This window comes from Thunnus albacares, chromosome 6 (assembly GCF_914725855.1).
Source record: "Thunnus albacares chromosome 6, fThuAlb1.1, whole genome shotgun sequence".
NCBI classification, from domain to species: domain Eukaryota; kingdom Metazoa; phylum Chordata; class Actinopteri; order Scombriformes; family Scombridae; genus Thunnus; species Thunnus albacares.
Genome location: NC_058111.1, coordinates 26522088 through 26536759, shown reverse-complemented (window position 1 = coordinate 26536759; position 14672 = coordinate 26522088). Strand labels below are relative to the sequence as shown.

General features: G+C 40.8%; 1 protein-coding gene across 2 annotated transcripts in view; it reads left to right on the top strand.

Moving 5' to 3' along the window:
* ankrd13b (ankyrin repeat domain 13B) overlaps positions 1 to 14672 on the top strand; it is a 40791-nt gene that overhangs the window by 22834 nt on the left and 3285 nt on the right. For both annotated transcript variants that reach the window (XM_044353614.1, XM_044353615.1), the window contains exons 7-14: positions 345 to 585; positions 5527 to 5593; positions 6531 to 6612; positions 8419 to 8483; positions 9671 to 9807; positions 10878 to 11035; positions 11277 to 11462; positions 12097 to 12260. In XM_044353614.1, coding sequence (XP_044209549.1) covers positions 345 to 585; positions 5527 to 5593; positions 6531 to 6612; positions 8419 to 8483; positions 9671 to 9807; positions 10878 to 11035; positions 11277 to 11462; positions 12097 to 12260 — 1100 coding nt within the window. The remainder of the gene's footprint in view (positions 1 to 344; positions 586 to 5526; positions 5594 to 6530; positions 6613 to 8418; positions 8484 to 9670; positions 9808 to 10877; positions 11036 to 11276; positions 11463 to 12096; positions 12261 to 14672) is intronic.

Below are 14672 nucleotides of genomic sequence, written 5' to 3'. Positions count from 1 at the left end.
ACCACCTTGAATTATTCCCCTTCTTCTGACCTTTTCCTGGACTCTTTTTGAGTCTCTGCATAATGTCCTCCTTCTCTGTGTTTCTTTCTTCTGGGCATGCCTGCCTGGATCTTTAATTTGCTATTTCCTTTTCTCTGTCTATCCTCAGCAGTCTCTTGACATCAATCGTGATCTCTCTTGACTTTCCTTTACATATACTTTTTGTATGTTTGTGCCTTCCAGCCTCATGGACATGTGTGTACTCTAGTTCATTCCCACTTTCAGTTTGTTAGCTGCCTCTCTCTTGCTCACTAACGTTGCCCTCATTTTTCTCTTCACTCGTCTGTCACCATGTTGCCTCCCAGACTCCAACGCCGAGGTGATGGAGGTCGACCATGACAGACAGCTGGTGTTCTGTGAGACCTTGTGCGTCTCGTCTCTCACGGCGCTCTCACCGGGCCGGGGAAATGGCGGCGCCTGCAGCAGCAACGCCGCCAGTTTGGGCCTACTGGGGGTGACGCAGCCCAGTGATGAGCAGGTAGCAGGCAGGCTGTCTGCTCCCGTGGTGACCACTCAGCTGGACACTCGCAACATCGCCTTTGAGAGGTCAGACGCAATTAATATACATAGAATACAGGATGTTAGATTGTAGTTACAAGAGAGACATCAGTATTCTACTCTTCAAAATACCCAGAGTTTGGTGTAAATCAAGCAAGGCGTGCACCTAAAACACATGAAATATTCAAGGATTATAGAAAAATCCCACATTTAAAAACCAATGTACAGCAGTTCTTGATGTACCCTGCATCTCTGGTCCCATTTTTGTAATTTAGTGGTGTATTTTTCAAAATTAAAGAGCAAAGGCTACTTTTTAGTCTCACCATTTTGCAAAAACCTTCAACAGTCATAAAGGGAGAAATCTTCCATAGAACAAGCACAGATACAATTTTGTTTACCTCAGAATCCTCAATACAACAAGATGCAATTCAGCCACAGGACATGTTCTGCTCCGAGTGCTGATTTTTTTTTTTTTTTTGTAAGTGGAGGAGAATCTCTCCTGTGTTGTTGAATTTTGTGTTACTCTGTCTCTGTAGCTGTTTCCCACATTGTCACAATGCATTTCACAAAATATAGGAAAACCCCTAGCAGCCGTAGTGGTGGAAATGGAGACAACAAAACTCATGTGGAACTAATTCAGTTCATTGACCCAACATATTACTGATATATCTACAGTATAGCAAGTGAAAGGGCAAACTACTGAGTTCATTCTAAAATTCTGGTCAAGTTTAAAGTGAGAGTAAAAAGGAATAACCCTATCTTCCCATTGCAAAATAAAAACATTCAGGGGTTTTTACTTCAACCACAGACTAAAAAATAACAGACAGTCACCTTGACATCAACCATTGGTTTGTGGACTCCCGTTTTAAAGCCTTGAGTTTGCATTTTGACCATCGCCATCTTGGATTTTTGGAGCCAAAAGTGACCATATTTTGGGTGGAGCTGACCCTATCGCTAGCTGCTAGCTTGATTAGTATGGTGCATTTGCAGTCTATGGTTAACTATGATAATCCTAATGTTAATGCTAATTTTCGCTAGCGAAAAATAGGTTTAAACCATTAAAACAAAATGTACTTAAAAACTGATTCTCTAAAGGTCTTTTAGTACAACCAAACGCTGAAACACTGAAGACATTTTTAGACGACCAAAATGTTACGTTTAACTTTCATGAACTGAAAAAACACTAAAATAGCGACGGCTATGGCTACACCTACTACGCAAATCTGGGGTTACGTCATAGTTATGTTACCTAACCAACGTTGTTGCCATGGTAACAACTTGTCAATCACAATGTAGCCATGCCCTAAAGAACACCCTGGTTTATTGTCTATTAAATGGGACCATAATTTACAAAATGCAATTACTTTAATCTAAACAAATACTCCATTCTTGATCTTTTGTGTTCTATGTGGACTCAATGCCTAAAATGTCAAAAAATAAAAAAATGAATATGTTACAATACATGAGGAAGGAACAAATTAGCTCCTGGCTGTGTGAATCAGGCTCAGACCACTTCACTAAAGCTCAACACTCCAGTGCAAGTGAAATGCACCGGTGAACATGGAAATGGGGAGCAGATAGCAGATCAAAAAGACATGGGAGAGACAGACAAGACATAAGCTCACTAGAAAAAGATCAAGAAGGATGGGAAGAAGGTGCGGGAAAAAAAATAAGATGAGCAGGTGGCTCTTGTACAGTCAATTTGGAGCTTTTTATTATGATGACAGTATAGTTTTATGGCTTCGTTTTACATAAAGTGACATAGATAGGCCCATAGAGATGAAAAGAAGTGGAAAGGAGGATAGAAGGGAGGGGTGGTTAGAGCAAGCAGGGGCATAGAGGACAAAACTCATCTTATTCAGGTGGTATGATAAGACTGATTTGACAGACAGAAAGAGAGACGGATGACGGGACAGGTAAAGTTTTAGACAGAGAGAGATGAAGGGGAGAAAAGTAGGGATACAAGAAGGGGGATGGAGAAAGTGACTGAAAGGAAGAGAAAAGAGGATGAGACAGAGAGATGAGAGGAAATATAAGACATGCAGTGAGAATACAGGGAGAGAAAGATGAATGGGACACATATGGGGAAAAAAACTCACAATACATAAAACGGGGGAGTCGATGGTTTAGGAGGTAGGTGAAGAAAGGGGAGAAAAATAGACTACAGAGAGACACAGAGATAAATCGGTGAATCGTGGAAAGAGACATGGAGACAGGAAGTGAATTTTAAGAGATAAAAGTGAGTAAGTTTGGTTTTAACTTTGGTAGACATTTTTTGTCAAACTTCACATGAAATTCTGTACCTGTGTTTCTTTCAGTTTGTTGATTTGGGCAACGCAAATGAAGAGTTAATGACAGACCACAGCAATCCTCAAACCTACCTTTAGATTATCCCAAAAACTTCTGTTCTTATCATTTTTCATTCAGCTCCTGAATTTATGGCTAGATCTTTCACTATGACATCAGAGCTCACCTGAGAGGCTGTAGCTCACCTGTCTGTGTGTCTCTGTGCTGCTCAGGCTGCGGCTGACAGGATTTTCATAATGAAATGATGCCTGACAGTCACAAACAGATCAGTTGGACAAGCTGTGGCTAATTTAGCTCATAAATAATGTTCATGTTAATGACACTTGTGCAATAATAACTCTGCTCTTGATCCACTAATAGTAAAGGGGAGAGATGGCATCAAATAGTAACCTGGCACACCAGATGGTTTGTTATACAGAACCATCTGGGAAGTCGTCCTTAGAAATTGTTTGGAAAAGGGCAGGCGCTTTCAAAAAATACTTGGCAGGTGATTGGATGAACCATCTGTCTATCACCGTCTATCACAGGCTATCGCCTCTTTCTGTCATCACACCTAAACCATGCCCGTAGCCGCTAGTAGTTCTAAGATGCTGATTGGTTGAACCACTGTTGGTTTGGCCACAAGGGTATAACTTGAAGCCAGACATGATGGATTCTCTCATGAAATCCAGTTGCCTTGCAAGGTAAATTAAATTGCAAATATTTCTCTGATTAATTTCAAAGATTAATGTTCGGATTGAATACAGAACATTTTTATAACCAAGCTCAGCTGTTAATGACACTTTGGTTCTTCTTTTAAAAGTACCTGATGTCTTAATTGGCTTTTGGGAGGACTTTCCACCAAATTAATAAAGTTGTTTAATTAAACAGCATGTCTGATCAACAATCACAAATATAGCTAACACCTCACGCCTGAAATTTAAATATAATCTCAACCGACTAATCTTAGTTTTGTCCAGTGAGGATGTTTTCAGTTCTGTGATGTTTGAAACATTTAACCTATAAATACTAAATGCTTCAGATTTTCCACCTCACCAACTCCACTACTGCTGCTGCTGTCGGGCTGTTGCTAGTCGTCAATGAGCACAGCTCGATGTTGAGGGTTGCCAGATCATCAGGTTGGCTGTCCCTCATACCCCGTTCTCATTCACTCCTTATCATAATACCCCACGTTTTGCAGAAAATACACAAGTTAGAATGGAGAGATCGTTTGAGATCGGTAAAAATATTGGTAGGGACAAGTCAGCAACTTCTTAACATCATACCTAAATCTGAGCCCATGGCATGACAGAGAGGTGAACAACAGAGACAAGTGAGCTGGGAGAGAGAGGTGGCTGGAGGAGGGGGCTGGAGAGTAATCATCTCCCTGTCAGACTTGTACCTCAGTGTCACCTCTGTGCATTTTCCTTGGTCAGCACTCCTGTCTACATGCCAATAATCTATTTATGATGCTTTAGAGCAAACCACTTTGTCAAGCACCGCAGGCAGGACATCGACCTCCGGAATTAATACATCTTTGGGCAGCCATGCACAAAAACTACAGCTCTTCAGTTTTGCTGTTTCATGGTTCTGTTAACGAGTACAAAGTTTACTGAGCCCTCAGTTATTGAGCTATGATATAACTTCAAAGAATCAGACAGAAGACATAACTTTGTCTGACGTTGGATTCAAGAGAACAAGGCTACTCACAGCCATGCTAGCAGCTCTGTGAGGCTGCGGAATGCTGATGTCAGCATGCTAACATGCTCATAAATATAATGCTAACATGCTTTTATGTAGCAGGTAATGTCAATAATGATTACTGTTTTAATTGAGCATATTAGCATGCTGACATTTTCTAATTAGCACTAAAAATATAGTGGCTGATGGGAATGTCTGTAGTTTATAGGTGGTCATAAACCAAATGGAACAAATTAATTATTTGATCTGATGGTGCTAAATGAAAAGTCGAGGATTACCAAAGTTATAACCCTTCTGTACCAAAGTTCATGGTAATCCAACAGCTGTTGAGATATTTCAGTCTGGATGAAAATGGTGGACCAAACCTGTCACAAAATTGTTACATATTTGAAATGTATCCCAAATACCTGATATTAATACAAAATGTGTCCCTGTCACCTGTCCTTTTTATTGTCCTGTATTACCCTGTCAATTATCCTGTATTGTATTGTTTTTAATGTTATATGTGTTGAAACCAAAGATAATTTCCCACAATGTGGACAGTGAAGTTCTTAACTAACTAACAAAAAAACATTACTACATCAAATATATAAGCACTAATGTGAAAAGAAAAGTCACTTTCAGTGGTTTTGTCCAGAAGGAGCTCAATAGCGTGAACAGATCATGACGATGGGACATGCCTCACTAACTTCTGGGCAGGTTTCCTAATTGCACACTGAACTGTTGATCCCCACTGATGACACACAAGGACAATGGGTGCAATGTTTTCAGGCGGTATATTTTAAGCAAAACCAGGGCTTGTGACTTGCAGTCTGAGGAGATGGTTGAATTTTCTCTCATATGTACTATATTTGTGATTTCTCTCAGGTACTTATGTGCAGATTTCTTGTGATGGAAAATAATTTACACCAACTGTCACTGCAATTGTACAGTATGTTCACTGGAGCTGATTTATTGAAACCACAGGGAACTGATCTGGGGTGTGTTGAACCTCCATTGCAGGAATAAGACGGGTATACTGGGATGGAGGAGCGAGAAGACTGAGACGGTGAATGGATATGAAGCCAAGGTAGAGCACAGGCTGCACAGACAGCTCACTGATCTTTCACACTGCCCAGAGAAACCACCGCTGTCAGAGCTCTATTTAATATTTCCGGAAAGTCCACTCCACACCCGAAGAGTTTCATTTCCAGAATCAATCATTCCCAAAGTTATTTTAAAACCTTTGCTTTAGACTTTTGAGGACATAACCTTCTGCATTTTTAAAATTATGACAAATGAATCCCCGGAACATTTTAAGATGAATTTTCCAACAACAATTAAATATGAGCATCAGCATGTAAAACACCACATTGGCCTGTCAGATAAAGTTAAAAAAAAGAAGTCCATCCATTGCGTAGACACATGCATTACCTTGACCCCATTTGTTTTCTTGACCCCCTGGAGGGATGGATGGGAGACAAGTGTCAGACATCCAGCACCATCTGTCACTAGTGGTTTAAAAGCACTTCAGACAGGCTCTACAGTAAAAAACTGCTGCTTGAAAAGCATCTATTTTCTGCATCATTGATTTAGAGTTACAGACATAAACAGACAACTCCTGTTGAGATTCTGCCTTCCTGGCTGCTTTTTAGCTCTTCCTTACTTTGTCCGGTGTCCAGCGTAAACTCAGAATCAGCAGCCTTTTTTTAAGTATTTTCCTTTTGTGGTCACTAGTGAAGAATTCCAGTAATCTGCTATGGACTGTAGCTTGAAGTTGTTGGCTTGTATGCAGCAGACAAGGAATGAGGGGTGTAATGGTACACAAAAATCATGTTTTAATACACAGTTTTAAGATCACGGTTTTGTACATTTTTGGAGATAGTGATGAAAATAAAAGATAAAATGTATTTTCCTTTATGCTGAGAAATGTAAATAGTGGCTCACTTGCCATTTATGCTGTAAAAATGAAAAAATCATTTTCTTGATCACTTTCTCATCACTATCATTCTCTTATTCTTTTTTAGGTGTATGCGGCATCCAATGTGGAGCTGATCACCAGGACCAGAACTGACCATCTGTCAGACCAGAACAAGAACAAGACAAAAGGTACATCGCTGTAGTTTGACAACTATACTTCAGAGTTAAATGACTATTTGTCACCTTTAAAGACCATCAAGGTGTTCTTTATAATAGTTGCGTCACAGCTGCCGCAGCTGACTTTCTCCATTATCACCTCTGTGCCATTGCAAACCCCAGCTTAAGTGCTACGACATGTCTGATAAAAGAGTCACTGATGAGTAATCCCTCACACCTGAGCTCGATGAGATCACCCTGAGGCTCCGGCTAACAGCCCGAAACGTTCACTCGGTGGCTCTGTCTCGTTTTCTGGTTCAGATAATAAATCAAACAGGATTAGCAGGCTTCCCTCCCCGGACTGTTGCTGTCAGCCAGGATCAACCATCACACGCTCCGCTGTGAGCTTATAGGTCACAATCCCCATCTGCACTCTGCTAATATGCATGAGGGAAGTGTTGTTGGAAGCGCTACGCCGATTCCTGAATGAGTGACTCACTCCATTTTCCCTTCCCTTGTGCTACTTTTCATCATTTTGTTAATACTGTAAAAAAAAAAAAAGTGCAATATGTATCCAAGCCAAGCAGCAGCTGTAAACACATCAGTTGGCCAAAGGTCAAAATGTGGACACTTGTCTCATAAAGCACATCATGACACCTTTGACATTAACACTAATTGTTGGACCTTTGCATTGCTTTTGGCACTCATTCAGTTTCTGGTCAGCGAGGATAACCGCAGCACCAGAAAATCCAAACCACATGCTAACAAGCTGGTCATATCTCTCATATCTAAATAGGCAGCAGCTGGTGGTGTTCACATGCACTCTAAAAACAAAGGGTTCCCTCATTGTGGGTTGATCTGAGATCCAAATTAGGCAATTTGACTTGACTGAGTTCCTCCAGGAAGTTATAGGTTTACTCACTGTTGCAGAACTCCTAAAGGTTCCTCGAAGCACGTGTCATTTTCATATTGTGGGTTGTCATCACACAATTATTTGCTTGTATAACAAACTCTTAACTCTGTATGTTTGCTAACACTTAAATTTTATACAAATTTTTAGGACAATTTTATAGGAAGGGCGGTGCAATTTGGTATAAATTATAAGAGGAAATATAATTTTATATATATATATTTAGAAACAACAGAAAACCACACACTGAAAAGTATGTTTTTTTCTGTCTGTTAAATAATCGTTGAGAATCTAATTTATTAAGAATATTTGCAAATTAAGAACTACATATGAATCTAAATATATTGAGTGGAAACTTACCAACTAAACCAACTTAATACTTTTTTCCATTTTTAAAAATAATTTGTATCAAATTGCACCACCCTATCTGTAAAATGTCTTAAAAATTGAAATTAGTACAAAATGAGACCTGTAAAATCAAGCATTACCTGCGGACTGTAATATGAGAGTTGTTTTAGGTCTAGAGGTACATTGAGGATTTATTCTAACTATATCAATATTTTTAAAATTACAACTTTCAGATGTTGCAGTTTTTGATTATTCATTGTTTCTTACTGCTAAAAGCATAATTCACTTTAAATCAATTCATTTCACTTCTGCTCATTTCAGCTCAGCTCTTAGCAGATGAAGCCCACAATACAAAACACCTTATATATTGCACTAAGTTCTCTTGTGCAAATCATTGTAGAGGGAGATCACACTGCAGACAATTGCAGTGAAGATAAATGAGCTTGTGTCTCATCATCTCTTGATGAATGAACATCAACGTTGGCCTGCTTTGGGGGACTCTGTGGTACATAAACTCAATAGAGATTGTACATTGTGATTGTGTTACTGCATTCTCACTGCTGCTGTGTGTCTTTGAGCAGGCGGAAAGACTCCACTGCAGAACTTCCTGGGCATTGCTGAGCAACACATGGGCCCTAACAACGGGGTGAGCAGACAGTTTATTTACATGACATCACTTGAAAAGACTACAGTTCCAATTTTGGTGATTTTCACATGTTGTCCTTAAATAAGATATTGCATTTTGTTGTCTATGAGTTGAGAAAGTTTCATAAATCCTGAAATAAAAACAGATTTGCTAAATAACATAATAAGTTTTGGAGGTTTTGCAGATGTAATGTTTGATTGGACATGATCGGACTCTGCATTGAATCGTGGACAGCCACCATAAGGATAATAGTAATCATATTCAATATCATAATCATCACTGTCATCATGAATGAATGATCAACTTCAACACTAACATTGCCCCCATCATCTCCCCTGATCCGAGGGACGGTGAGTGTATGAATCCTGGCCGCTGAGTCCACTGTGTCAACAGGAGAGCATGCCTGCAGAGTAAAACAATCACTCAGAGGCTCCAACCTGCTCTCAAATATTGATTATGTTTTTTTAATTTGTTTCTGCTGGAGAGCTTCTATGACTCATACCTCCCTGCTTCTCCTCCTTCTCCTCTCTCTTTTCACTCGTTTCCCCTCACCGTCGCCTCTGCTCTTCTCAACTCTACGCCTCTCTGTCCTCTCGGCACAACACGGAGACACACGCTTTGGGTGTTTGCTCGGCAAAAGCTTTCCTCTGCAGATATTTTGTGCAACTGTAAAGCTGTGGGTTTGTTTCAGTTTTGCTAGATCTCAAGATTTTTTAAAGGGGCGTTGAATCTGGAAGGAAATGCAACAACATGGATTGAATTTTCTCTCCTTTCATAAGTCTTTAGCATCCTGTTCCTCCTCCAGTAATGGCAGCCTAGCTTTGACAGGTTTATTAACATCCCGCCACACAGTTGACAAGTGAGCTACAGTAGCTTATTAATTAGCGCAGCGGACCAACAGATGGATCTATTGTAATGATGTAAAAAGCTGAAATAAGAAAACTGCTTTGTCATTTGCTTTCAAGTTTTGGCTTGAGAGCAAAGTTTTCTTTTTCATTCAGCTGTTGAAGATGTCAGTAGGTAAAAGGAAAGCCTCGAAATCCCAGTAGGTGGTGAGTTTTTATTCCGCAGCAGAGATGGGCAATTTTAAAAACCAGAAATTTTGACACTTGGTAAATCTTTGAGTCACTGTTACTGATCAACAAACCTGTTTATCCATTATTTACATTTCCTCCATCTCTCTGCAGGCCCTGGTGACCCAGATGTCGTGTCCTGCGGTGACCAATCCTTCAGCGCTGACGGCTGAGGAATACTTCAACCCAGGCTCGTCACCGACTCAGAGGGACATCGGCCACCCGTGCCAGCTCACCACCAAGACCCAGAGGTGAGCGGCGTGGCAGCGTACAGACTGACACTGACAGACAGGAAAACAGACAGGCAGCCATGCATACAGTCAAGTCGCCCTCTAAGCCCGCCGCCAAGTGCCAGAGCTGACAAATTGATGGGCATGGAATAGACAGGCAAACACACACACACACACACACACAGTAAAAACAGCCATCCGTGACAGCTGACCACCAAGATCTAGAGGTGAAAGACGGACAAATAACAGCTGGAGATAAACACACACACACACACACATTTTCACACACTGGAGGAGTAGATTTCTACAAAGATGGTGGAGAGTCAAAACAATTACGCAGACCGTCTCTGCAGTCTATCACACAGCTCTGTCTAGATGACTCATGACATCATCCTTACTTCACTATTTTACCAAACAAAACAAAATAAAAAATGGAGGAACCCTGCGGTGCTTTTTTAGAGGAAAAAAGAAAATATGAGATTAAAGAGAGACTTAAAAACTGCCTGTGGTCTTAAAATCAAGCAAGAAGATAAACTGAAGCATTTGTTTTTTATATTTTTTTGTATTTGTAAGGATAATGTAGCTAATGTTTGTGGTTTTCTATATCCTGCCATCTGACCACATCGTCAGATTGAGTTTCCTGTATCATGCCAGTAACTTCTCTAATGCCGTCCAATCATCCGGCTTTTGTTCTTCTAACTGATTATTGGCCTGTCTGTCATTTTCATCAGTCAGTCTCATTGTTCTTCACTAAATAAAAAGTGGCAGGGCTTCATGAGGATGAAATCTTTTAGGTTGCAGAGCTGCCTCTCAATCTCGTGTTCATTATCGGACAAGTTAAAATATAAGCATTGATTGGCCTCAATTTGAACACGACTCAGCAGCTTGTGGACAGTCGTTGTTCGCTGATGTAATCGATGCCTTTGTATACCTCTGGCCAAGGAATTAATCGCCTGAATGAGGACATAAATTGCTACAATAATGCTTGTCAGAATTGTATTTTGTAATATTCATCAGCAAACTCTCCCCCTGTTAATTCTCAGCGTCTTCACAGAATGTGTTTGTGTTTTTTTTCTTTTTCCTTTTTCAAGGTTTAAAGCCAAGTTGTGGTTGTGTGAGTCCCATCCTCTGTCCCTGGCAGAACAAGTGGTGCCTATCATCGATCTCATGGCGATCTCGAACGCCCTGTTCGCTAAGCTGCGTGACTTCATCACTCTGCGCTTGCCGCCTGGCTTCCCTGTTAAGATCGGTGAGGGCCCGGGAGAGTGAGATGGATGGATGGAAGGAGGGAGGGAGGTTAAAATGATGGTTGTTTAAATGAATGGGATGATGGGAGAATGAAAAGTTAATAAACAGAAACAAGGATGGATGGAAAGAAATGAAGACAGAGGGAGAAAAGGAGCAGAAAAGACAGAGGAAGCAGGAAAAACGATTTTTAAAAATGTCAGAATCGTTTTAAAGATAATGCGTGGTTACTTCACTTCCTGCAGAGATCCCTCTCTACCACATCCTGAACGCCAGGATCACCTTCAGCAACCTGAACGGCTGCGAGGAAGGGACGGGTGGCCGCGCCGACAACGAAGGGGTAGAGGGGGACGGACAGAGGGACCCCCCGAGGACAGACACCCCGTCTCCGGGCAGTGACTCCTCCAGCGTCTCCAGCTCCAGCTCCACCAGTGAGAACACACACGCTTACACTTTTCAGTTGTGACATGCATCATAGTGTCATCTCTCCTTAATGACGAGTCACAGCTGTAGATTTACACTGTGTTGATTTTTTCCAACAAGCTGTTTAATAAATCTCCAACATTTACTGCAGTACCTGGGTCGTACTTCAGTTTACAGTTGCACGATAGAGTTATGAGCCGCGTTTATTGCTGACGTTGGATGCAAGGTTATGTTCTTTGTGTTGTGTGCAAGATTATGACTCATTTTCATCATCCTATCTTATAATCGGAAGCCTGACAGCCACATTTAAATCTGCAGCCATGCAGCAAACAGATATAAATCATTGTGTGACCGCTCAGAAGAAACCTCTCTGGAAATGCTCAATGTTATCTAGCAGAATTGCTCCACCCTGAGTGATAGTCCCATAAAAATACACACTGTTGAGTAGTGGAAATATTTTGGCAAGAGAGATAATGACCTGCTATAAGTTCTTTTGCTCTGGGGTTCTCTTCCTTTCACTCAGAAATGACTCCTCTTCTTCTCCGTTCCTGCTCCTCATCTTTACCTGGGACTAATCTCCTTTTCTGTTAGATAACACACCTTCCCATCTCTTACCCTTTACCTTCCCTGTGTGTGCTGCAGTGTCGTGTCGAGCCGGAGAGATTCCCCCGTGTGTGTTTGAGCCCCCGCCTGGATACACCATGCTAGGAGGCAAACAGAGAGACAGCATGAGGGAGGAGGAGGAGGATCTTCTGCAGTTCGCCATACAGCAGAGTCTGCTGGAGGCCGGCTCCGAATACGATCAGGTGGAGTGACTGTGACTTATTTTTTCCACACCAATCAGACATCTCAACACAACACCTCGTTTAACTGGCTGTTCGCTAAACCACGGCCCCCTTAATTACTATTGCTAGTGTATAGTGATAACAGTGGGTCCTTGATTGTCCTTGATTTCAGACAGACACATATTGAAACAGTCTTCTCATTTCTAGCCGGTGACCATCGATTTTGCTCCTTGAAATGACAGCTGTTGCTGTTGCTTAATAAGCCAACGCTGTCTCTGGCTGACTTTCAAGTGTTTAAAGCTGACTTGTTTTAAAACAAGAATCTTGTGAAAAGGTTTAAGACATGCATTTCATGGCAGCTGGCTACATACATGATGCTAAAAGACTGAGGCTAAAGCCCCATGTCCCAGTCAAAAAGACAGCATTCTCACCAGTATAAGGACATGGGAATCATTGTCCTTGTATTGCAGTGTAGAGCTAGTTAGGCTATTGTTAAGTATGACAAGGAAAAATGTAAGATCAGACTCTTATTTCATTCTGCATTCAACATAAACCTGTTCGGCTGCTTATCTTGCATACTAAGACGGCGGTCAGATTTATGCTTTATTGTTCGGTTTCTCAAACGGTACTTTTCACTTGTGACACTATAAAAATAAGGGCTCTTAGGATGAGGATGTGTTTGGCAAACGTTAAGCTATCCCTCAGGATAATAAGTCTGGCTGGGGTTGCTGGGGATGAAAAACAGATGAAGAGCACAACCGAGCCGCTAACGTAACCCTGAACTCTGATAACACCCAGACCGATGTCCACACAGCAAGCAAATACTACACACCACATTCAAGTGCAGAATATCTTACTCTTACCCTGCACACCGCTTTTGCTATGTGGAGAAATCCCAAGCTTGACAGGCTGTGTTTGCTAAGCTATGAGTGTCTAGTATCTCTTTGTAAAGTACTAAATAAGCACATATTGCAAATGTTCTACATGAAGTTTTCAAGGTTCAAAGTCATGTTGCCATATCAACTGAGGTGCACATTATTCCCCTGTGAAACACCCGGTACAAATTACAGCAATAAATTCACCAATAAGTCAAGCAAGACCAGGCAAATAGACACACTGATGTAGGAAAAAAGTGACCAGTTTCAAAATAAAAACAAGCAATAGTGAAGTAAAATCAATAAGTGGAATAAATTGCCTGTGATGTGTGGAGCCCAGACCCATTATATTCAACACTGCCTGCGGATAGGTGCTGTTTTGAAGTCCCAGAGATCCTGGTCCTGATTGTTCTTGGCCTTCTTCCAGAGGTACAGAGGGAGAGGTATAAATAGGCTGGATGAGACAGGTCCGAGAACATCCTCCGAGGTTTCTCAGCTTGGATACAGGAGGAGAATGTAGAGGAGACAGAGTCAAGGTTGCAGCTGATGATTTGTGCTGTAGTTTGTGTAGTCATCTCCATCGGTCTCCTGTCCTGAACTGTTGTCCTGCTACTTCAAACAGTGATCAAAAAGGTGATGACACTTTTAATTACAGCTTTAATTCCGAAGTAGGACAGGTTTTAAAGGACCATACTGCTGACGGTGCACGTTTTACCCCATTAACTACAAATCGTGCTTATGTTACAACCTGCCACCTTCTGATACATAGCACAGGGTTGTAATTTTCTGCCTTCCATTCACAGTTTCCTTTCATTTCACTACAGTATGAAACTTAAGTTAGAAGTGTTGTGGAAGTTTATTTAAAATTGAAGTTTAAGAGCTTAATTTTGTCAAAGTTCTGTTATTGTTGTGTGGTAATGTAAGCATAAACATACGGAATATCAAATCATTCAAAAAGGTGTGCTTGAAAACAGCGTTTTGTTCAGCCTGCAAGTATGTATATGCAAGCGTGCAGCATAAAATTTACAGTTAACATAAATATACAGTCTTGCAAAACTAAGATTACAAGTACAGACATACTTTCAGGTACAAGTTTACAAAACAGATACAAAACCCTGTTTTCAAGCACACCTTTTTCAATAATTAATTATTCCATCTAAACATGCAATCTTCTATTGAAGAATATGCGTGCGAGCAAGCAATACATAATGTTTGATACTCGATCGTCACACAGAATTGCATTCACACCAACAAGGCTGTCAAGAAATAAACCCAATGACAAACGGGGAAGGCTGGATGTTGTAGGAAGGATTTTGTAAATGAATTTCTCGCGTCATGGTTGCCATTTGAAAGTGAGACTCACTTAGATGTTAGAGTTCCTTCAAACACTTTTTGTTGTCACATTGCCACATTACAACACATTATAATAACTTTGACAAAGAAATCAAGAAGTGGTGGAAGAAGTAATGAGACATCTTACTTAAGTAAAAGTGTCAATATCCTAAAAATACTGCATTTCATGTCCTCCATTCAAGTTTTACCTAAGTAGAAATATAAA